We start from the raw sequence: 26,020 nt of genomic DNA, 5'->3' as shown, positions 1-26,020 counted from the left end.
CACGGCCCTGAGATGTTCTGGTGGCGGTCACCTCTTGCAAACAAAAAGAAAAATCTTGTAGAAGGCGAGGCTGGCAGGCCAGGTTCGAATTAACAGAGAGGAGGTGCAACTCTACCAGAATATAGCGCAGGTCACTTTGCAAAAGAGAAGACAGATGGGCCCCATAGTGGAATTCCTGACGTCAAAGCTAGTAAGGTACAAATGGACTTTCCCCTTTGGTCTGCTATTCACGTGGGAAAGAACACAGCATAGAATTTCCATGAGAGCAGGTAGAGCTCATTCTGAATCTACAAGGAGATGGCCAAGGGGCAAGCAAGAGTCAACGTAGAGTAGACAGATCCTGCAGGAAACCGTGGGAATGGAAGAAGGTTGTAAGCTCCGGCAGGACGCACAAGAGGAAATTAAAGGGTGTGGAAGCTGGAGACTGAGAACACTAAAATACAAGGCGGTCAAGTAAGAAGGGGTATGGTGACATAAGGTACACCTCAGTGAGGGTTCAAAGAATGTAACCGTTACAAGGGTAGGTGGCCCAAAGGGGGCAGGATGGGAGACGGTCAATATATCAAACAGTGGGGTTTAGTAGTCTCCACTATGAAATCTCTGGGATGACAGAGGGCCAGGCGCGACGGACATCACGTTCGAGCAGTCATAGGAACCTGGGCCCTCTTCGGAGTTGGGAAGGGGGGTTGGGGAGGAAATAAAGTTGGGAGAAGTTGGGGTTCGGAGGGAAGAAGGGGGAGCTTAGCAAGGGGATAGAGGGGGAAATGTAGAACCAGGACTCTGGAATTAAAAGCGACACAAACTCTAGGAAGATAGGATGGCACCATTAACAATACTTACATACACTGTGAGGGGGCTAAATACCCCAATAAAGAGGAAGCAAATTGAACAGCTGACTAGGAGGATGAAGGCGGACATTATAATGTATCAAGAGACTCGCATCAGGGAAGCCGACAAAAGACACTTGAAGATTTGAAAGGGGGTTTTCACAGGCTTAGCAAGTGAATGCAGGGGAGAAAAGGGCGGGGATGCTGATAGCGATACAGGACGATTGGGAATACAGGTGCAGGGGACCCTAGCCGATGGGGAAGGTCGATACCTCTTTTTTTAATACTACATATGGAGACCGAAAGATAGCGCTAGCCACGATACATGCCCCTAATCTGGGGCAAGACGAGTTTCTGAGGGGGGCACTCTCACGACTAGAAGGTTTTGCCACAGGCGAGGTGGTCCTAACGGGGGACTTCAACCTAGCTTGGGACTCACAACTACACAGAAGCAACACCACGCACTCGGGGATTGTGGGCCCATGTAAGGCACTGAAACAAAAAATGAAGATGTTAACACTGCATGACATATGGAGGGAGACCGGGGGTCAAGCACAAGGATTCACACACTACTCCCATGTCCACACCTTGTAATCTAGAATAGACTACATCTGGGCAGCCACGGGGTCGGTGGGCAAAGTGAAGGAGATGTATCGAGGGTCACTCTCCCTAGCGGACCGCACCCTGTTACAAGACCAGGTGGTGGTAGACTTTATTAGGGGAAAGATAGGCAAATATTTCACGGACAACGACGCGCGAGAAACACTGGTAGGAACAGTCTTGGATGCATTCAAAGCAGTGCTAAGGAGAGACTCAATAGTGTGAAAAGCAGACAAGGGCAAACAGAAATGCAGGTGGGGGGAGGAACTGAAAGGGAAGCTGAAAGATTCAAGGAGAGATTTCTAAGAAACCAAGCAAAAAACTGTGGTTAGCACTGAGACACATTCAGGGTCAGTTGAGTGCCCTGCGCACTAAGAAGGCAGAAAAAACACTCCTATACCGGAAACATTGGTATTACATAATGGCAAACAGGGCAGATAAACTCTTTAATCAAGGGAGAGGAATAGAACAGTAATGAAACTCCAGGACAAAGAGGGACAGTTAAGCCAAAGGACAAAGACATTGGGCGAGATCCTAAGGGAGTGTTACCAAACGCTATACACTTCTGATAACCCTAAAAAGGATAGGCAGGACAAATATCTTGACAACCTCACCCTCCCCCGGATCTCGGAGGACGAAAACGAATCCCTAGAGGGAAACATAATGGTGGAAGAAGTGAAGAAAGCAGTAAAAAAAAACTACCGAGAAATAAAGCACCTGGACCAGACGGTTACCCGGACTGTTTTACTGAATATTTCAAGGTGTTCTGGCCCATGGATTAACACAGCTATATAATACATTTAAAGCACGAGGCAACATTACCCGATCGATGTATTAGGCAATACGGTAGTCTTCCCCAAACAGGGTAAAAATGTGGATCTTCCGGGTTCATATCCCCCAATATCCCTAATAAACCTAGATGCAAAGCTATATACAAAGATACTTGCCGAGAGGATCTCGCACTTACTCCCATCACTCATAGCACCAGATCAATCTGGCTTCATGTTAAGGAAGTGTTCAACAGGGTGGAGTGGACACAACTATTCCGCACTATGGAACGAATGGGGTTTGGACAGAATTTCCTCCAAATGATTAGGGCCAACTACAGATCACCTCTGTTGCGGGTATCCCTCAATGGAATAGTCTCGGTCCGGTAACCCTGGTGAGGGGAACGAAACAAGGGTGCCCACGATCATATGCAATCTTTCTGGAGCCACTTTGGCCAAGATCCGAGAAGCGGGTGGTGGGTAAAAGGGCATAATGATGGAGGGACAGGAGCACAAAACCGTGGCTTTCGCAGATGACATACTGGTGGCACTAACAACCCCAGAACACTCCCTACCAGCACTCATGAAAGAACTGGAAATATTCAGGGAAATTTCCGGTCTCAAGATCAATAGACAAAAGACTGAGGTACTAAACTTATTGTATCGGCAAAACACGATACAATAGTGACACTAACCCAAAATTTGCAATTGGCAAAATCGGGTATAACCTCTCTAGGGGTAACATTAACACCATCATTGAACTTGATGTACAAAGCAAATGTCCTGACCCTGCTGGAAAAGATTAAAACAGACATTAGGAGAAGTAACTCACTAATGACATCCTGGTGGGGGCGAATGGTAGCAACTAAAATGGTGGTTCTACCAAAATTGTTGTACTACTTTCAGGCCCTACCTAGTTCGAATTCCAAAAGCGTTTTTCAAATCTCTGAATAAAGATATCAAGACATGCAAATGGAAACACAAACCACCAAGAGTTGCAATGCCAACGCTGACGGCGCCAAGAAATCAGGGAGGCTTATCACGCCACCATTTCTGCAGGTATTACGAAGCGGCTCAGCTACGGGTAGTGAAAGAATGGGTAGCGGACACTCCAACTCGCATATGTGGCTGGGACCCCACTTCCGGAACCACTATGGCTAAATGGACAACACAGGCATCTGAACATTAAGATCAGTGAGGTGATGTTGGTGGGCGTGGGGGAAAGGAAGCAGCGATTAAGAGGGGGGGCCCTGTCGACTCAGCCCTTCCCCTTTCTTCCTATGTTCGAGAATCCAGAGTTCCAACCAGGGATGGTCATAATAACATTTAAAAAGTGGGCAAACGCAGGATGTAAGATGACCAGTGGCAAAACGGAACGACATTCCAAGAATGTAAACAGACCCTGGGCCTGAACAGTAAAGACATGTTCAGGTATACTCAACTCAAGCATTATTTCTTGTCTCCACACATAAGTCAGGCAGCCACGAGACAACAAACACCTTTTGAGCTTTACCTAATGACAAACAAGGGTTTGGGTAAGCTGGTCTCAAGCCTTTATAGATTCCTAAATACCCAGAGGGAGGTGTTCAGGAGATCAGGTGGAACTACATGGGGAAATGGGAAAAGACACTGGGTGAGGCGATTATCAGGAAGCAATGGGAGAACATTTGGGGAATTGTCCCTAAGCTAATGCAATCCATACAAGTGAGAGAGATGTGGCAAAAAGTGCTACTCCAATGGCACTACATGCTAGAAAGGCTCCATGCAATGTTCCTGAATGCATCTGACAAATGCTTGAGGGGGTGCGCAGGGAAGGGGGACTGGAAACACATTTGGTGGAGCTGTCCGGTGATGCAAGTTTTGAAAAGGGGTAAAAGAGCAGGCGGGCAAGATGGGTAGAGGTTCTGAGCAACTTAAGGCAAGGGTCTGGATGGCAGGGATGTGGGAACCTGGCCTGAGAAGCCTCACAATGCCACAGAAAAGGGGCTCTATGATACTTGTTCTAGCAGCTTGGCTCGTATTGGAAAAGGACGCCACCCTCAACCTACGAATGGCTACAAAAGGAATGGAACTTTGTTTCCCTAGAATATCAAAATAATGTACATTGAAAATTATATCCATCGGCGTACCTGGCATTCTACATCATAGGGTGGGCGGGAGGGAGTTTGAAACTGTTTTACAACCAATGTGTAAAAGAAAAAGTTGTGGAAAACTAATTAAAAAATAAAAACAAATTGCAATTACTGTGGAAAAAAAACAATGGTCACAAGGAGGCCTGCACAACATCTCCCAGCTATTCGAGAACAGGCCGCCCCTAACTTTTGCAGGCTGTAAGGGGAGGTTTGCTCTAACATAAATGGAAAGATATAGATACGCCCAAATCAGGCACTGGATAATCCGTCCGCTGGTCCGACAAAGGACGACTCGAGAATTGGGGTCCATTGATCGAGAATTGGGGTCCATTGAATTTACCCTACTAGAGTGCAATCCTGGGGGGGGCATATCCAAATTATACAGACTTCTGCAGGTGGACATGTGGACGCTTCGGCCCAGTTATGACACAGTGGGAGGCAGACCTGGGACGTCCCGTGGAGGACCAGGCATGGGTGGAACTTTGGTCACAAAATTACTCCTGCTCGAAATGTGTGACAAACAAGGAATGTACCTTTAAACTGACTTATCGCTGGTACTACCCTCCAGATTAGGCTGCATAAGCTCAGGAGATCTCTGGACCCATCTTGTTGGCGGAAATTCGGGGCACAATGGACATATTTTCATATGTGGTGGGAATGCCCAAGGGTCCAGACTTTCTGGGGAGAAGTGGTATCAACAATTGGGGCTATAGCCAAGGTCCAACTCCCATTGGAACCCACAGTGATATTGCTAGTGGTGCCAGTCCCAGAGAACTACCCAAGATAGAAGGGCAACAACCAAGCTAATTACTCGCCTCCTCTTTATGGCAAGGATCACAATTTCCAGTGCCTGGAAAGCCGCAGAGGGCCCGCTCATCCCACGGTGGTGGTCGAAAATATGGGACATTTTGGAGGCCGAAAAAGTCACAGCAGCCAAAGAAGGAGTGGTACACCAAATTATGGAGCTCTGGACCCCCATCCTGGAATATGGCTTAGACTTTCCCACACAAGCGTACAAGCCACAGCAAGTGGCACAGTTTCTAGAAGGCTGTTGGGAACTCTGGGCATGCCTGACCTGGTGAGGGAGGGGAGGAGGGACGGGGAAAAATAGCAGGAGAGTGGGGTGGAAATGTCATGAAGCACCAATGAGCATTTTATGATTGTCTGGTGCATTTATAAGCCAAAACTATTGAATTAGACTAGAGCTAGTGAGAAATGGTATATGTGGAGGTACACAATTCTTGTGGGGGGTGTTTGGTTATTTACTCACCCATTGACTACCCCTGGCCATGTTAATCCCTATGACCAGTCTCACCCACTTCTTCCCCCTCCCCACCCCAAACACCTCCTCCTGGGTTCTCTTTCAGCTAGCTTTATCATGCTTTACCAACACACTTTGTGCTTGAAATGCCTGTCAGTGTTTTTTCAAAGCAGTCGTCTAAGAGTTAATGACTTAACTTGAGCTGTAAATGTGCTCCTGCTGTATGTAAGGGGCGCATGGTATCACAAGTATGACACTGACACAAAAGGTACAATTTGTAAAACCTTTATTAAAGTTTCTGGGTTTGGAAAAACTCCTACTTTGCCCTATAGCTTGGATGGGAGTAGTCTCTACAGTCAAATAATAAATTAAACAGTCCCAATGCCCGCCCTATCTCTTGTACACAAAGTGTGTAAAGGAGAATATGTATGCAAAGGAAAATCAGTGTTAGAATATAAAGAATAAATGTAGCTGAGTCAGCTCTCTTCCCCACGTTAGACAGCACAGAGTAAGGAGGTCCCCGTAGACAGGATGACACACTGTGGCTCATGTTCTAAAAACAAAGGCAGTTCAAAACGTGGTTCGAGGACTGCCTGGTCTTCCACATTAAAGTCTCTTTCCAGCTTTCAAAACACAGTTCAACAAAAGGTTTACGCCGGTCTCCCTCAGTCGGGCTCGGACCTTTTGAAGCAAAAGTTCACATGGGTCTCCCCCAGTCGGGCTCGGACCTTTTCCCTGATGTCAAAGACTTTAGAATGTGCGTGGCTTTTACTATAGACCTCCGCAGGGCCACTTCAACTTTCCCTTCAGCTCACACTCTTGTGTTATTTGCCCCAGTGTGTCTTTTTTTTTTTTTTATATTTTACATTTATAAAGCGCTCACACAGCCCGCAGGCATCGAGGGGCTCTTGTTCTGGGTACTTCGATGTCATAAGCACAAAGGTTCAACGTTCACCTTTTTTCTTCCCCTTTTTTCCCGGGGTTAATTTTGATCACTTTGCTTCTTATAGTTCATTCACTTTATCAAACAAAAACATTTCACCTTTCACTGAGACTTTAGAGTGACCACTCTGCTACTCGGTATCGCTGGTTTCACAGCTATCAGGAATTCAAAGTTCATCACAGGTCTGCCTTTCTTCGCGTCTCATCCACACTCGTGCAGCCTTAAATTGTGCAATATACTGTTGCAACTTCAATTATTCTTTCACACACACCCGTCTTTCATGCCGCTTGCCAACTCACTGGTTGTGTGCATTTCTTGCAGTTCTTAATTTACGAGTCAAAGTTAATACCACAGGCTTGGCCTTGCCTCCCCAACTCAGCCGTTCACCCGGGAGGGTTGCTGGCGTCCTTGAAACACAATGCAGTCTTCTTGTCTGAGACTTGGCCTTCTCCACGTGTCTTTTGCTGCCTTTTGGAGGCAACAGCCTCCTGCAGCGAACTCCTGGGGTTCTCTACCCTTTGCTTTCGTCTGTCGCTCTGCTCCAATAGGATTGCCTTCGCCCCGGAAGTTCGGCTCCTGCTCGTGTTCCACCTTGTTCAGAGTGTGTCTCTGTTACGCCTTTTATCCATGTGAGGACAGCTAATTGGTATCAGATGTATGCACTTAAAGTCAAGTGCCTGAATTTGCCTGACCTGATTAGTAGGACATGTCCAATGCGATATGTAAAGGTTAGCCTCTTTACTCTCAGTCGTCCTCTTTGTCGGCCCAGTGTTTGTGTAAGGAGGGGAGTTGGCACAACAGAGAATCCTATAAAATAGCATGGGTCAGGTGTATAGGAAAGGGGGGAATACCGCGTCTCACCATTGGTTGCCTCTTCCCCCACACCCTGAATACCCCTCACCCAGGTGATCCTCCCGCACTTGTCCACCCCCAGGGTGTGGATCCAAAGGCGATGGCCGTGCCCTGGCCACCTGAGAGAGAGATCCCTGGGGACTAGTACATGAGACACCCTTTGGTTTCTCACATGTAATAAATATCACAAACCGGTCTGCCTTCAGCCACTCCATTTATAAGCACTATGCATGTCTTTCACTGAAGTCCTGTTAACAACGAGCATTGAAAAAGCCAACCGTTTTGGCTTGTGTATAGGCATTTGTCCGGCACTGCTATTATGTGCCAAGGTACGGGCACCATTTTGCAGCTGCTTCCAATGAAAGCCAGTTAATACTGATCATTGCCTTTCCCAAGCCTACACAAAAGCCAAAACAGTTAGGATTGCCAATACTTGTGGCACAAGTGGAAATTACATTTTGAATCCCATAAACAATACACTGTCAGGTGATATTCTTCTTAAAATCTTTATATGTCTTGAGATTTCTCAGTGATACGCATAGATACACCCGAGCAACATGCCGTTTCAGTGTACCACTTTTATGCCGAAACTATAATGCTCGGCTGCCACTCCACCTGCATGCATATTTGTAGCTTTAGCTCTTTTTTGGAACCACATCAAAATTGGTGCCATCACACCCATTCTAACCGAGGCAGGCAGCTTAAGGTTTTTGGTGGCGTAATTATATATTTCTGTTGTTACTTTCCCCATTACCTAAATGTCCTTCTTATTCACTTTGCAATGATTGAAGCAAAAAGCAATACTGTGCCTTTGGAAATGATCACAGGTGCCTAGTGGCAATAAGAGAAGAAAAGAAAAATTGCAAACCTGGAAAGACTGGGCTTCAAGATTCATAGCAATAAGAAAATGTTTTAAAAACTTTGGTGCTTGTATGTGTTTAATTTGAATTGCTGTATCAGAATGATGAGCTTAATTTTGGGACCCCTTTCCACATACATTATAATACATGATTGAATTGCGCACTGCGTATATATGTGTATGTTTCATTTATTTGACTTCCGTGTTTGGCTGCATGTCTCTTTGTTTTGCATGAGCACTCCACACTGTTTCTTTTGCATTAGACGTAGACTTTCCAGCAGTATATATAAAATAACAGAAGGATCACTGGGGAATGTCTCTGAGGGGGACTTGGATATCCTATCTCCTGGCAAATCTCAATAGAGGAGGTAGCTGCATTGATTACACACACACTTAGTAAGGCAGCCGGTCCTGATCTGATACCTTTGGACTTCTACAGAAATGAAATGGAGATATGGGCTCCTATTCTGAGTAGGATTTTGAATGCTGTTATCTGCTCCGGTGCCATCCCAAAGACTTGGAGGTACGCTATAATAGTGTCAATCTATAAGAAATGGGGGAGAGATTCCCCCAAAAACGACTGCCATATATCATTGTTGGGTAGTGTTGGGAAGACATTTGCAAAATTCATCTTGACCCAACTACCAAATCGGGCAGATGACTTCAGGGTAATCGGTGATGCTCAAGCTGGGATAAAGCTGTATGCTATTTTCCTAGACTTAAAAACTGCCTTTAATATGGTCTCAAGAGAAACCCTGTGGCAGGTTTTGAGAGAACGTAATGCTCTATCACCATTAGTGGAATCTATCAAATTGCTGTACTCTGAGACACAAGTATCAGTCCGTTATGGGGTGAAAGGGGAACAATCTAAGCCCTGTGCTGTGCTGAAGGGGGGGGTGTGTCATGGCACCACTCCTCTTTTCTTCTATTTATATTCAGGGCATAGTGGATGCATTGGAGGAGAGTGCCTGGGACACCCCTAGAATCGCATCAAAGAGATGGCCAACTCTATTTTACGCAGATGAGGCTGTGATTCTTGCAACATCTTCAATGGGGTTGGAAGTGTCTCTCGACATTTTTAAGCAAAAGAGAAGGCAGCTTTGGCTGAAACTTAATGTTAATAAAAAGTCATGGTTTTCAAACCCCTGTTTGTGAAGTCTTGTCCTTTGAAAATAGTGGTTGATGATGTAAAACTGGAACAAGTGAAACATTTTGACTCTTTGGGAACTAGATTCCACGAATCGGGTGGTTGGTCGGAACAGCTTCTTAAAGCACAGATTAACTTGGGTAAATATAGTGGGGGTGTTTATTCCTTCTTTACTAGTCATGGTTGTGGGGCAATTTCCCAGGCTCTGGAATTGTTTGAAAAACAAGCACTTACAGCATCGTTGTATTGGTGGGAGATCTGGGGCTTTGTCAATACATCATCATTATCTACAATTGAGAATATATTTTACTTTTATTAATTAAAAATGCCCCCACCTGGTTGGTTCTAATGGCCCTCCAGATCCTGCCCATAGCCGACCAGATTGCCCTCAAACCTGTATTATATTGGGTTAGACTTTGGTCCTCTCCGAGCTTGATAATATATCGAGATGCCCTAAGGAGTTTTTTACAATTGGAATGTGCTAAAAGCTGTGGCTGGGCGACACATGTGAAACAATTGTTAGCTGAATGCCAAATCCCTTTGGGAGAACCCAATTGAGTGTGATAGATCCTCAAACGTAGCTTTTAAAGTAAAGGCAAAGAGAAACTCTGTGGGAAAGCTGAAGATTAAAAGGTCCCTTCTTAAGAATGTTCCAGAGGTTTTACCATGTACAGTGATGGGGAATTGTAAGAATGTTCTAGATGGCATCCACCCACCCTATGAGCGCTTACTTCATATGTTTGCTTCTGCAAAGTACGTACATCGTACCTGGTTACTAAGAAGGAGGCTTATGGGCATTGTCACAATTGAATGAACTGAGGTGGTATTGAGGCTGCATGTTTTTTGCTCTCCTCAAAATGGGAGGACTTTAGCCCGTAAAGATGGAAAATTGCAAGATGTTATTTTAACTGTTGACATTTAATTTTTTAGCAATATTAATTATCGTGCATGTGATCTTATTGAATGAATTATGCTAAAGGTATCAAACTGAATACATCTTTTAAAATTACAGTATATAAGAATATTGCTCCAGTGGTAAATGCTTTGGAGTTATTCATTAAGAATGATGGAAGAAGATAGCAGATTAAGTCATGGCAAGTGTTAGATCTCCAATTCACTTATACTTACTTTTATGTTTTCACAGGGTATTTTCTAACAACTGGACTTCTCAGCTTTGCAGTGTGTTACCAGCATGGGCCACTAACCAATCCGCAGAGTATTGACATCTTAACCTGGACTTTGCAGATCATAGGCTGTCTCTTGATCTATTTGGGTGTGGCCATAACGCCTGTTGCACATGGACTGGTTGTAACCTTAATTATTTCGAAAATCTTGTACTATCCGGTTAAACTGTTCCATTACATATGCAGGTGAGTAAATAATGTTCATCATAGTTGAAATACCATTGAAAAGATAGAAACAGGCTGCAAAGTGGGCCCTTTAAAAAAGAAATTGGGAATATTGCACAGTTGAGGTTGGATCTCCCTTGGGCGTGAACCTGTTACTTCAGGTTGTATGTACAATTAATATTTACGAAACTGAGATATTTAACATTGGCCCTGGCTACGTAGAATGTATAAAGGTTTCCAGAAACCGCTGAAATGACACATTTTCGGGATGATACCACACAACACTTGTCAACGCTTCTTTCGCTACTGGGAACGTCCCCTTTTGCCTCAAGGAAGCATGGGTCCAACCTCTCCTAAAAAATATTTTAAAAAATAACACACTTGACCCCACCTTACCCAATAACTACTGGCCCATCACCACCGTCCATTTCTTACTTAAGATATTGGATAAAGCAGCATACCTGCAAGTACAACACTTCATAAAAGAAAACAAACTCCTAGGGTTAGGACAATTCGGCTTTCGCCCCAGGCACGGAACTGAGACCGCTCTACTTGACCTCAAAAAACAGGTGGACGATGCGAGAGACCAAGGTAAACCGGTCCTCCTCCTTACATAATGTCCTATGCCACCACCTCGCCTCCACAGCCAAATTCTCCCCTGACTCCACTGCATGGATCACCTCCTTCCTACAAGGTAGGAACATGCAAGTTTTCTCTAATCTAGCCTCGGTCTCACCCACCATCATGCTCTGTGGAGTACCCCAAGGCTCCTGTCTCTCACCTACTCTCTACAACATCTTTACACGCCCCCTCTTTCTCATCCTTGACGCCATGGATCTCCTACACCAACTACGCTGACGATACTCCGACCCTCCTCACGCTCACAGGCAACTATGACACAGACTCCACGACTCTTAACATTTACAACACCAGCCAAACGTGGATGGCTATCAACGGACTCTGCCTCGACTCGAGACAAGACAGAACTTCTGCTGGTAGGATCCACTGAAACTCTCAAAAATCTTGACACCCAATTCAGCCACTTCACCATTGACTCCATCAAAATCCCAGTATCTGACACAATGAAAACCCTCGGAGTCTATCTGGACGCCAACCTATCCATGACGAGACAAGTCAATGCAATTGACTCTACTGCAGCCTACCATGCAAAACTCATTAACGCTACCAGGCCCTTTCTCTCCAAAGAGAACTGCAGTAACATAGCCAGAGCTATCACCAGCTAGGTTGGACTTCTGTAACATACTCTTCCTAAGGACCTCCACAAAAAATCTAGAAAAACTGCAAGTAATCCTGAACAGCGCTCTGCATGCAGCCCAAGGTATCACTAAAAGGGAACACATCTCGGATGCTAGAAAATCAGCACATTGGCTCCCAATAAAGGAGAGGGTTATATTCAAAGCCCTGACTCTTACCCATAAATGCATCCATCTCGCTGCACCGGCCTATCTATCACAAAGAATCCACCCTGCCACATCTACAAGGCCAACCAGGACACCCTATGCAAACATGCTCACTGTACCCAGAGTACCTTGCCTCCCTACACCGCAACACCCTTCCTATGACGCTTCGTGCCGAACCTCACTCAGTGCCTTCCACAAAGCCATAAAAACCACTCTGTTCGCCTGATCAACACCACAGTCCCCGGGGACTACTCGTCACATCTCTTGATAGACCTGCAACTGTAACTGCAACTAGATGACTGTATTAATGTGCTACCAATGTAAAATATGTATTAATGTGCTACTTATGTAAAATGTAAAACATGTATTCTGTACCTCCCTACAAGTAACCGCGCCAAGATGCCCATGGGCTGTTTGTGTGCTATACAAATGTAAAAAAATAAAATGAATCGCTTCGATGTATAATCCCATTGAAATAGTTGCACAACAGTCAAAAACACAGAACATGCAAAAATAACTGCAAAAAGTTACTGACTCACCTAGTTCAATTAAATTCTAACTTTATTAGGGGGACATCGCCACCCTGGCGCGTTTGGCGCTCAACCCCCTTAGGGGCTTACTTTGCTTGCCCCCCTGCTGGCGACAGCTGTGCGTTAAACTCTGCGGCTTGGTCGCTTGTAGGGATACCCCACCAAGGACTTGCTTCGTTCGCCCCCATTCCCCTTTAGGGAATTGGAAAGTTGGACAGTATACCAGCAAAGTTGGAGAAATGTGGGACAGAATGACAGCAAACCCATATCTCTAGGGCATACAGTGACCCCAATTCTAAGCGTTATCACACATATTCATCAGTTAATGTCAGTTAAACTTCTAACGCCTTAGGAATTGTAGATTTGGACAGTATACCATCAAAGTTGGGTGCATGTGGAACGGAATGCCATCGGACTTATTTGAACCGTTACACAAAATTGTCACTTAAACACAACTTCATCAGTGAATGAACTCCAGTGAATAAACTTCAAACGCCTTAGGAATTATAGATTCGGGCAGCATACCATTAAATTGGGCTAAATGTGGAACGGAAAGACACCAGAACCATGTCTGTAGAACATTTGATTACCCCAATTTCAAGCGTTACAGAAATCGTTACATAAAAAAGTTAAACAAAATCATCATTTGTGATTTTTAGATTATAGGGGGGATTTCGGCATACTCTATAAAAGCATTAAAATAATTATAAAATATCTTTACACAATGAATTAGATGCTCATGCCAAAGATGTGAAAATACATCTAAATACAAACGATACATATTTAAAAAAAAAAACAAGTGTAAGTGCCATTGTGTAATTTCATTTGAAATAGTGCAATTCATAGTTAGTTTGTTAATGATTTTTCAGAAAAGCAGAAAAGCTCTACAATTCATACAAGGTAGTTGCTTAAACTCTTGCTAGTTTCTTTTTACAAGCAAATGCTTTTATCAAGAATGTTGTCACCGCATCAAACACAAAGAATCAACCAGTAGCCTTGAATTGCCCCATAGCTGCTCTCCTTCATCTGGTTCCCTAACAGTTTTATTTGTTAAAGCCATCTGCGCCTAAGGCAGGAGTCTGCAACCTTTGGCTCTCCAGATGTTTTGGATTAGAAATCCCATGCCTTCTCACTATTGACTGTGCTAGCTGGGCTGATGGGAGATGTAGTCCAAAATATCTGGAGAGCCGAAGGTTGCAGACCCCTTTCCTAAGGTGATCGTACAATGGGCTTGAGAATAGAAAATGGCACTCCTCTTCCTCGCATGTTTTTTCAAAATGGGCATTTCGATGAAAAACCAGTGCCACAATGTCTAGTGAAATTAGCGAGAGGCAAGATGTCAAAACGCAGTTATACCAAACAGATTTTCCTGTTCTTGGTGCCTACAGACCGTTTCATTAGTATATACATGGAAGATAGATGCTGTGCACAACTGTTCTTTTAGGACTCAGCGCACCTAGTTATATTCGGACATCTTGCTGCACACATTGGGGGTCAGTGACTGAGCCTTGTTATGTAGATAATTCTGTGTCACTCTGTTTTTTTAAAAATTGTTTGCAAAAATAGGTTTGCTGCTATGGAAGCACTCTCATGTAGGCCTTCATGTAAACTCGTACCGTAAAATTGTGAATGGCTCAGGTGCATGGAACTGTGTAACAAAAAATGCTCCCCCTATCAAGATAACCTATAAAGTTTTTATCTGAACAATGAATCAATCATCATTGATTTTACCATGGGTCATAAGAAACAATCTTCACAGATAGCCACATGAGTATAACAATACATAGAGGAGCATGACTTAATGCAACTAAAAAACAATAAATCAAACAGCTATGATTATATATATGTGTATATATATATTTCTGATGTTTGTTAATCTGCTTAGAATCACATGCTGTGCATAGGTCCGGCATCCAGTGGTCACTGCGGAGTATTGCATTTTGTTTTTCGTAGTCGAAAAGGGGACGTCGACAAGGCGTGTCTGAAACACTATCCCTATAGTGACGTGCGTTGTACCCACAATCCCTCACGCGTCGAGGTCCCTCAGATTGTTTTTTTCCGCCCAGCTACTGGTCGCCTTTATGCAGAGCTCCTCGAGAGACATTGCAGATTTCATCTCCTCGACCTTTGGTTGTTTTCTTATTAATATATAACACATAGATCCCTCCCTCGACGCAGTTGTGAAGCTGTTTCTCCGCCGAGCAAGATCTTTGACGGACGGGACGAGCGGAGGAGATCCTTCGGCGTTGCCGAACACGTGGCCTGGCCTCGCAGGCCAAATACAGTAGGGAGAGTGGGGTCGTGGGACATCTCTGTTTCCTTTCTGAGAATTCCGTTCCCTTTCCCCTTCCTTTCCCTTGGGGTCGTTATCAAGATTTACTGCCTCAGCTATGGAGAGGAAACCCTTTAGGTTTTGCCCGCGTTGCAAGGGCAAGTTCACTTGGAAGGACAAGCATTCACGGTGTAACCGCTGCTTGCCCCTCGATCACAAGGAGGAGGGTTGCACGGCTTGTCGGCTTCTTAAGCGAAAGACTCTAAAAGACCGTAGGGTCAAGAGGTGGGCGGCCTACGCTATGTCGAAGGCCGATTCCTCACCCGCCGCTGCTACCACCGACAGTGACGAGGAACGTGATAACACGACCTCCGCTACGGAAGTCGTAGACCCCTCTAAAGAGCGCTCGCGCTCTTCGTCGTCTGTCCCCGGCCCTGATGGGCTCGGCTCACGCCCTGCTTATGGGGATGAACACCCCGGCGACACTAACGCACACGATACCACCCGTAAGCGCACAACCCACGGCTCTTCTTCGGAAAGACGAAGAAAGCATCAGCGCCCAAGGAGACGCAGGTTCCACCGGCGGCCTCCTCGGACCGTTCAGGTTCGAAGCCCCTCTCCCAACCGCAGCCGCGACCAGCGACTAGGCTTTCGGCAAATAAGGGCGCCGCCCCCAAACCATCGGCCGGCGCGCACCAGCAGAGAGCGCACGCCGCCATAGAACGATCGACACCCGTAACGTCGAAACCACAGCCCTCCTCTGACAAACTAGTTGCAGAGAGCTTGGCGAGGATCGTTGTAGCCGACGCCCAGAAGCGTACACTGAAAGACACGTCGAGCGCTACGCAAAGGTCGAAAGACACGCTGAAAAGGCCCGAAGAAAGACAGGGACTACCCCCTTCAGTCGGGGGGGACCCCCAGCACACCGGAAGGCTTTTCTGACGGCGACGGGACACTTTCCTCGACGTTATGGGAGAGGTCCAGCCGTTTTCAGGCGGACAACACTAATTTTCCCCCGCTAGACCACTCAGGGGTACCCCATGAGACCATGGAAAGGCTCCATCTCTGCATGGAGAGGATGGAGAGGTTTATGAAGACCCAGAACTCTCCCACTCCCAAGAGAAGGGCCTCAGGAGGACCCCAGGGCTAAATATCCGAGACTATTCAACCCCTCCCAGCAGGACACAGCCTCAGATTTCCATAATGTGTATGACCTCACTGGTGAGGAGCAATACTTGGAGGAGGAGGATGAATTTGTGGACGATGAAGAGGGACAGAACCAGGAGGAAGGTCTGGAAGACAGCCCAGACATGGTAGGAGAAGGCTTCGGAGAAAATCCAGAAGAAGGGCCTTCACATCCCTGGCAATCCCCATCAGTATATTCGGACACTGATGTCCTGAATCTAAATCCTCCTGACAATTCACCTGTTAGGAACACGTCTCCCATAGACGATCAGCCAACATTCAATGCCCTGTTGCGCAGAGCAGCAGCACCTTTCGAACTGGACACTGGGGAGATCTCTCCTGAAATAGACTTTGTGGAAAGAGTAATTAAGGAGAAACCCCCGGTCAGCCACACCATTCCCCTCCTCGCTTCAGTGAAGAGAAGAATCATCCCTTCGCTATCCACGCCCGCACTAATCAGAGGAGTTAATCCAAGAATTGAAAAACTTTTCACTCCTTCACCCTCAGACCCGCTGTACATCAGGGGACATTCTATTCCTGACTCCCTTGTAGTAACTAATACAAGGAAGAGGGCAGGGGTGCCGCTGTCCACCATCGAGGCACCACCTGACAAGGAGGGCAAGAGATTATATGCCCTTGGAAAGAGAGTCACATCCTCGGCTGCCTTTTCTGCAAGAATTGCGAACAACAATTCCTTGCTAGCTAGCTACGCGGACGCGCAGTGGGCCAAACTGCGCAAAGACGCCGAAGAAGCGCCGGAACCGCTACGGACACGCCTGCTATCAACTATTGGCGAAGGAATCCAGGGAAACCAGAGCATTGTGAAGAACTCTCTGGATGCTGCAGAGACAGCAGGACGTTCCCTGGTTCAGGGAATACTCCTAAAACGCCATGTATGGCTGCGTAACTCAGGGTTCAAACCGGAGACACAGGCGTCTTTAATAAATAAACCTATTGAAGACTCAAACCTCTTCGGGAAAGCGGTGGATGAGGCTCTGGAGATGGCTAAAAAAGAGTTTGATACTATCAAAACTCTTGACCAGATCTCTAAGCCCACTACCAGACGCGGCTATGGCAACAAACGCTTTTTTCGTGGCCAACGCCAACAACAGAATCAGCAGCAACAGTACCCTGCCACCAATTACCAGACCAATAGTGGGCAGTATAGCCAAAGAGGCCAGCGCCGTGGCAAAGGCAGAGGTCGGGGGTCCACCCCCAGAGGCTCCCAAGCCCCCAACAACACTAAGTGATGCGAAGATTCGCATCCCCTCCCATGCAACACCGGTCGGGGGCCGGATAACATCCTTTCTTCCAGCATGGGAGGGAATAACGTCAGACCGCTGGGTGCTTTCCACCGTAGCCCATGGATACTGCATCGAATTCAACGGTTCCCCAACATACAGACCCCCGAGGGGACGACGCATGACACCAGAACACCTTGCCATCCTTCTCCAAGAACAACAACTGCTGGAAAAAGGAGCCATAGAGGTTGTGCCTCTATATCAGGTAACGGAAGGTATTTATTCAGTGTACTTCCTTGTACCCAAAAAGGATCTAACCATGCGCCCTGTATTAGATCTGCGCCCAGCAAACAAGTTTGTCAAACCCCAGAAGTTTCATATGGTGACCTTACAGGAAGTGATCAACCTGCTATCACAAGGAGATTACATGACAACACTAGACATGAAAGATGCATACTTTCATATTTTAATGTTGCCAGCGCACAGAAAATACCTCTGGTTCATGATAGAGGGCAAACACTACCAGTTCAGAGTGCTACCCTTCGGCATAGCATCTGCACCAGGGGTATTCACGAAGGTACTGGCAGTGGCAGCGGCCAACCTGCGCAGGTTGTCCATCCCAGTTTACCCTTACCTCGACGACTGGCTCATAACAGGGGATTCTTACGAAACATGCTTCTCCAATACCCAAAAGACTGTAGACCTTTTGTTCCAGCTGGGCTTCTCCATCAACGAAAAGAAGTCCAGCCTAGACCCCAGCCAGATCAAACAATTCCTAGGGGCTCTAATTCAAACAAAGGACGGCCTCGTCTTCCCCTCCAACGAGAGGGTCCAAAACATGCTGTTTCAGATCCCTCAATATGTGGCCGGTCGAGAGGCGACGGTACGCAAAGCAATGCGCTTGCTAGGAATGATGGCGTTGTGTATTTATTTGGTACCTCACGCGTGCCTGCGCATGCGCCCAATGCAAGAGTGGCTCAACAGCCAGTGGTGTCAGGCCAGCGGACTATGGGACGATCTTGTGGTGGTCTCGCAGGCCTTGGTTCTCTCGCTACGGTGGTGGACAAAGGAAAACCTGGTAAGAGGGAAACCCTTTGCCACACCCGCGGCGGAAGCCACTCTAACCACAGACGCATCCCTCACAGGATGGGGGGCTCACCTATCCCATCAGACTGCTCACGGAGTGTGGACTCCAAACGTAGCATCCAAACACATAAATCTACTGGAGCTACTAGCTGTGTTCAAGGCGCTAAAAGCCTTCCAGGAACACCTACAAGGCAAAACAGTGATGGTCCTCACAGACAGCACCACAGCCATGTACTACATCAACAAGCGGGGGGCACCCACTCTCCAGGACTGTCCAAACTGGCCCAGAATATATGGAAGTGGGCTCTCAAAAAAACATGTTCCTACTGTCACAACATGTACCAGGGGGACTCAATCTGCTAGCAGACAAACTCAGCAGAGATTTCCCCCTACCCGAAGAGTACGAATGGCGACTGCACGAAGACATCGTCTTCGACGTCTTCACGCAATGGGGATTCCCAGAAATAGACCTGTTCGCAACCCTGGAGAACTCACAATGCCAAAGTTACGCCTCCAGGTACCCCCAGAACCAATCCAAGGGGAACGGTCTGTCGATTCAATGGTCAGGGTCTCAACCAGGTGGTGCACAAGATGCACCAGGAACAAGTGACCATGATACTCGTGGCCCCAATGTGGGCCCGACAGCCATGGTTCGCTCACTTGATGGAGATGTCTCTATCTCCCCCAGTGAAACTCCCCTGCCCGTACAACATGCTGTCACAAGACAAAGGCAGGACTCTGCATCCATGCCCCCAGAACATGAACTTAGTAGCCTGGCTCCTGAGATCATAGAATTTGGACATCTACAGCTCCCGCAGAGATGCATGGACATCCTCAGGGAAGCCAGAAAACCTAACACTCGCCACTGCTATTCTAGCAAGTGGAAGAAATTTGTCATCTGGTGCAGAGGAAAGAGCATCAACCCGATTGACTGCTCTCCCACACATATTGTTCTATACCTGACCCATTTATTGGATTCAGGTCTAGTGTTCAATTCCATTAAAGTCCACCTAGCACCACTTTCTGCATACACCACTTCCCAACTCAAAGTGTCGTGGTGGACGATCCCTGTTATAAAGGCCTTCATGGAGGGAGTAAAGAGAATACACCCCCGATAGCTGACCCAGCTCCCGGATGGGACCTTAACGTGGTACTTACCAGACTCATGGGCTCACCATTTGAACCCATGCACAAAGCATCTCTTAAAGACCTCACTCTTAAGACTGCTTTTCTAATAGCTATCACCTCCATCAGGAGAGTAAGTGAACTACAGGCTCTTTCTGTTCTAGACCCCTTCGTTACAGTTCAGAGATAAGGTGGTTCTACGCACGTACCCAAGGTTTGCACCGAAATTCATCTCGAAATTCCACGTAAACCAGTCTATAGAACTACCAACATTCTTTCAAAATCCTTCCAACTTGGGAGAAAAAAGTCTGCACACACTAAATGTGCGCAGAGCGGTCATGTTCTACATGGAAAGAACCAGACCACTGAGGAAGACTAATCAGTTCTTCGTCTCAGTGGCAGCAGGAAGAGAAGGGGATGCAGTTTCAAAGTCCACTATTTCTAGATGGATTGTTCAATGCATCACTCTCTGCTATACTCTTGCTAAGAGAGAACTGCCCTTTAAGCCAAGAGCACACTCTACTCGAGGCACAGGGGCGTCCATAGCATTCATTGCAAATGTTCCCCTTGAGTCCATCTGCAAAGCGGCTACCTGGAGTTCTGTGCACACCTTTACAAAACACTACTGTCTAGATGCACACTCGAGATCTGACTCCCAGCTGGGACAGGCAGTATTAAGACATCTTTTCTCTACTGTTCCTTCTCATAACCCACCGCCAACTCCAGGTACTGCTCGCTAGTCTATGCACAGCATGTGATTCTAAGCAGATTAACAAACATCAGAAGACAATGCATTACTTACCGTAAAAGCATTTCTGATGGTTGTATCTGCTTAGATTCACATGCGCCCACCCTTCCTCCCTGCTCGGATGGAAGGAACATAGACTTCCTTTTATATCTCTCTTTTCTGTACTCACTCACGTCTAGAAGGCTCCCTCAGGGCAGAAAAATACAAACGGAGGGACCTCGACGCGTGAGGGATTGTGGGTACAACGCACGTCACTATAGGGATAGTGTTTCAGACACGCCTTGTCGACGTCCCCTTTTCGACTACGAAAAACAAAATGCAATACTCCGCAGTGACCACTGGATGTCGGACCTATGCACAGCATGTGAATCTAAGCAGATACAACCATCAGAAATGCTTTTACGGTAAGTAATGCATTGTCATATATATATATATAGATATATATATATGTGTGTGTATATACATATACACACACACATATGAATGAAAAAATACAGAAAGTGAAGCCACATTCAGTTAAACCAATTCAACAAACTATGCATATAAAGATAAAGGAATACATCAAAGAATAACATTTGATACGTCAATTACATAGAATATATACAGAAGATACAAATTGGACAGTACGTGAAGTCAGTTGCACTCGTTAAATACATCAAAATGATAGACCAGTTTTGTTGGACTGTATAATCCATATTTTTCACATCTTCCTCAGGTTAACACAACATTGCAGACATCCATATTATTCTATAAGAATCAAACACTGCCACTAATTGATTTACATTGATTTTCAGTTTCATATTTCGCATCCATTTTACAATAACTTCTTAAGACCAGGATACAAATCCTCAGACAATCTGATAATAAATAATTGATTAAAACAGACCTTATCTCATTTCATCAATGGGGATACAAAGAATAAAAAGGAAAAGTAAGAAGATTAACAGCTACTTAGACTAACAGTCTCACTTAAATTTACACTTGCGATTTTAATTAATTTAATTTATTCCAATAATATTTGATTCAAACACAAAAGTGCATTAAGATGTTTTGCTATCTTTTATCCATATTCGATAAAGTGCAATGTGTAAGGAGTCGGACCCCGAGTTAAGGGAATAATTCCAGAAATCTTCCGTCGTGTCGTAATCATTAACACATTTTTCAAAGATACATGACGGAGCCCTAGTTAGGATCCCTGTAAAGTTAAGAGGGGGAGCTGATTTGAACGCATGAGAACATCAAATTTAAAACTGCTAGTATAGGCCTCTGAAGTAAATGGTGCTGAGATTTCAGGTATGTATGGGTCACATTCAATGCATTTTTGTAATTTTCGCTGGTTGGAGTTGCGTATAGTTGTTGTTCCAATCCCACACAGCAATCTTTCCCAGGAAGGATTTTCTGAGAATTTCATATTTATTTTTCCATAGTCGAAGTGTGGGATCCAATCTATCTGCTTAAAGAGCTCCTCATTCAATACTTCAGTTTATGCCCCAGTTTCTAGGTTCAGTGTCATAACTTACCCCTATTGCCATTGGCATAGGCATACCGGAACAGACTTTGATTTGACGTAGAGATCTCTTTCTCAGAAGCTTATTACTTAAGGTGGTCAATCCCAACTCTAACCTAAGATACTCCATTGGTGTTGAATGGGGCAAATTTAGAATGTTACGCCAAAAGAATTCCTCCAAATGGTTGAGCCAGGCTACATCTCTTTGTTTGGGCCTCCCGGCTATAAAGCACAGTTGGACAGAAACCTTGCTTATAGAGAGTCAAGACCCCCTCTATATTATACCCCACCGTCTGTCTAGCAAACTTAGAGAAAAGGTAAGTGAGCTGCCAAGCCTTTCTGCTTTTTGCTTCCTTTATAAGTGCGTACCCTGCCACAGCGATCATTTCCAGGCCAAGATATATATATAACTGCTAATGTTGTCAATGCGGCCTGCAGATGTGGTCATCGCTAATCGATGTACCTTTCATCCCACCACCTGCATACTCTGTGTTTCATTAATTTATTAACAATTTATTTTGTGCTGCAAAGACCTCCAGCTCATTTAACATGTTTTTCATGCCCCTGTACATGTGATCAAAGACCACCAGGTCATCTGCGTATAACATATTTGCAACTCTTATCGTACCCACCTTAGGGTGACAGTTGGCATTTGCTAATAAATGGGCTGGCAAGTCTGCTAAGTACAGATTAAACAACAGGGGAACCAACATGCACCCTTGCTCGACTCCCCCGTTTACCGAAATTAGAGAAAACATGAGTGAGACCTTTATTGTCCAAGCGTACCCGGGACTATGTGTTTGTATAAAGCAGTTTGATTATCTATAACAGGCAGCCAGGATATCCCGTGGTAGCTAGTTTACGACATAGAATCAATTGGTCGACAAAAGTCATATATACCGTCAGTCGATCAGCCACTAGCTCTGTTTATCAGTCTATCAAGCAATCTGATATTATGTACACTAGATGACCCAGGTCGATAGCCCGTCTGGAATGTATACTGGATTTCATTTGCCTCAACCCATGCTTGGAGTTCCTTAAGTACAAAGGAAGCGAGCAGCTTGGCGCCTGAATATTGAAATCTGCAGTCTACGGCATGAAAACCCGTCGGATCGCTATGTTAAATAGCATCTCGCTACCGGCTATCAGGAATCTGTGTTTTCGTTAGATTTCACAGTCCGCTGTAACTCCCACCCTCCATTGTGTAACATAAGGAAGGCACCACCTTCCAACATGGCCTCCCAACACACGGCCCTAGCACCCTCTGCCTAAACAGGCCCAGGCTGTGCTGCTGGGCACCGATTGGCTACCGTGCCTCTTTTCTCCACCTATCCCGCGCCGGCAGGCATAAGCCGGCCCACGTCTCCAAGGCCCAAGGAATCAAGGCTGCCACCTGTCCCGAGCCTGTCGCTAGCCGTACACACCGTTAGCCAGAACCGCTGCCCACCCAGCTTCCGGACTTGGATGCCTCATGACCAGGACCTTTCCGGGAACCACCTACTCAGCCAAGGTAATCTTACTTACTTCACCATTACCTCCCCTAACTCTGCACCTCGTGTACCTCCCAAGTTGCCACCAGCCTGGGGTGACGGTGTGAGCACGCATCCGTGTGCCTACCAATGACCCCTGTGCTCCTAGACACCCAATCCCTCATATTTTATTGCCTAGCACACCACGCGGCTACCGACGCTACAAGCGCTTCCCTTCATTATGAACTACTAACACTGAGACATAAGCTTACACCGCTCTGCAACCAAGTCTGACGGCACATGCTGCTACCCCGTGCCCATCGCACGTCAATAGAAATATTGTTCATGAAACTTATGTACACATTGTAATAATGACCAATAACTACTGCTAATGGCACACTGAATACTTCACGTCGTTACAGGTTCGAGGATTTCCCCCCGCTTGAAGCTATCTCCTGCCCACTTTGAAACATTTGCTCACCCTGCTATACCTGATTTATATGCTTGAAGTGTCTAGTACCCACACCCACAAAGCTGCTACCCATTTTTGGCCGCAGCCATATGTGTCTTGCATGTTGCACTCAATTGAAACGCCTATTGCCCACCTTTTCAAACCATCTTGTTGCCAAATGTGATTTGTATGACGAGTTTGCATGTATATCCTGGACTTGCCTATTTGAACTCAATTGAAACCTTTGCTAAATATGGGACTCGCCTATCTGGCTTAACTGTAACTCTGCTATAGTGGGACTAGCCTACTTAAATTCAACTGAAACCATGCTAATATGGGATTAGAAGTCATCTGCAACTATTTTTTATGTGGAACTAGCCTATTTGTACTCAACTGTAACCATGCTAATGTTGGACTAGTCTACCTTGACCTGTAACTACCCCATTGCTGTGGTCTAGACTATCTGTTTACCCAGGAAGGACCAGCCTAGTCTTTTCCTTGATATTATATGAGAGAATAGCCTTCTCAACCACTACCACCTTTACTAGGTAAATGCGGACCAACCTATTTGCTTAGCATCTGCCCTCTACCCATGTCATACCAGCCTCATCTGATTGGCATTACACACCTCCCAGCGGTACTTTGAAACACTATAGCCTAATAGAAATATGTACACTAGATGGGCCCAGCTGACCAGTACACGATCATCACTTTTTTGCACCCTCATGATAATGGCCAGTATTAATCTCATACCCTGCTCCCTACAGGAAAGAAACTTCAGGCTATGAGCAAGACTACCCCGTCTTTACAAACCCAATACTAATTACCAAAACCCCTTCCTTAACGACAACACCACCGCTACAGTTCAGGAAGCTTCTACTTTAGCTCTAGAAACCCTGCAAAAAACGCATAACTGCACCGTCTCCCACTCTCTTCACACACATAGGAGAATGAATCACCCTAAACGCAAACCTTCCCCTACCCAAGGGCAGAACAACACAAACACAATCTCAGGAGCTCTCATCAATGCAAGATCTCTTATGGCTCACACGACGGAAAATGTGGACATATTATCCATTGATGACCTAGATTTCATGGCAGTCGCTGAATCCTGGCTCCATGATGCAGCAGACCCCGCCCATATGCTAGCCATCCAGACAACTACCAAATACTTAGTAGGTAGACCCAATGCCAGAGGAGGCGGCCTACATATTATAACTAAAACTAACCACTACTCCTCAAATCCCGTGAAATACTCTCTGCCAAAGTACCTATTTCCAATAACTGCACATTAACTATCTTCCTGCTATATAGACCCCCCGGATCAATAAGCACCTTTGAGAAAGATCTATCAAGCCTCCTTACTAACACCACCAAGGATTCTACACAACTTCTACTCTTAGGAGACTTTAACTTGGGCTTCAACGTCCCTGAGGACAAACATGCCTAACCTATTGAAGCCACCCTGACAGAACACAGCCTTACCCAAAAAGTTCTTGCCCCCACTCATACCAAAGGGAGAACAGTAGACTGGGTCGCCAATCTAAACTGTACTATTACTAAAATAATACCACAACCTTGGATTGACCACCACCTAATTGGCTTCTCCTCCACAATAGAGCACCAAAAGTTGACAAACACAGATATGGCATCCCCCTCCCTACCCGAAGTAAAAAAGACATCACAGTTGAAAAACTTCTTCCTCACCTCCTCCCGACCCTCTCCTCTCTCAATAACAACTCCGACTCCAACGTTCTAGTAGAGACCTTTAATAATACAATGACCCTGGCCCTTGACATTATTGCACCTGTCAAACTGCGTAAAAGCAAACAGAAAACTCACCTTAACACCTGGTTCACTCCCAACCAGCTTAAAGAACTACGACTCCAGAAAAGAAAACTCCAAGCTATATGGCAGCACTCCCCTACGGTTGAGAACAAAGCCCGTCGAACTAATGTTGCCAATATGTATAAAAAAAATAATCCTCACCAAAAGTAATACGTTTAATGAAGACTCTCCAAGGCCAACTCTAACATCAAGGAGCTATTCACCATCCTCTGTGAAATGGAAACCCCCATTCCACCCACAGACAATGTCCCTAAAGATCAGTAATGGTGCACTAGCATCCAATATGCTCTATCCAATAAAATAGCCACCCTGCAGACCAAAATAGCCAACAAAAAAGCTTCCCAGCTCTCTACGGAAATGCAATCCACCCCACCCATTGCAATACCTAGCACCGACTCAC

At 45.7% G+C, this 26,020-nt stretch overlaps 1 protein-coding gene across 1 annotated transcript in view; it reads left to right on the top strand.

Moving 5' to 3' along the window:
- The window catches only part of NEMP2 (nuclear envelope integral membrane protein 2), a 185,474-nt gene that overhangs the window by 104,532 nt on the left and 54,922 nt on the right, over positions 1-26,020 (top strand). Inside the window, exon 7 of the mRNA XM_069615673.1 lies at positions 10,533-10,758. Coding sequence (XP_069471774.1) covers positions 10,533-10,758 — 226 coding nt within the window. The remainder of the gene's footprint in view (positions 1-10,532; positions 10,759-26,020) is intronic.

This window comes from Ambystoma mexicanum, chromosome 9 (assembly GCF_040938575.1).
Source record: "Ambystoma mexicanum isolate Mex_15411 chromosome 9, UKY_AmexF1_1, whole genome shotgun sequence".
NCBI lineage: Eukaryota > Metazoa > Chordata > Amphibia > Caudata > Ambystomatidae > Ambystoma > Ambystoma mexicanum.
Note: the sequence above shows the minus strand (reverse complement) of the source record. Positions and strands in the feature narration are given on the sequence as shown.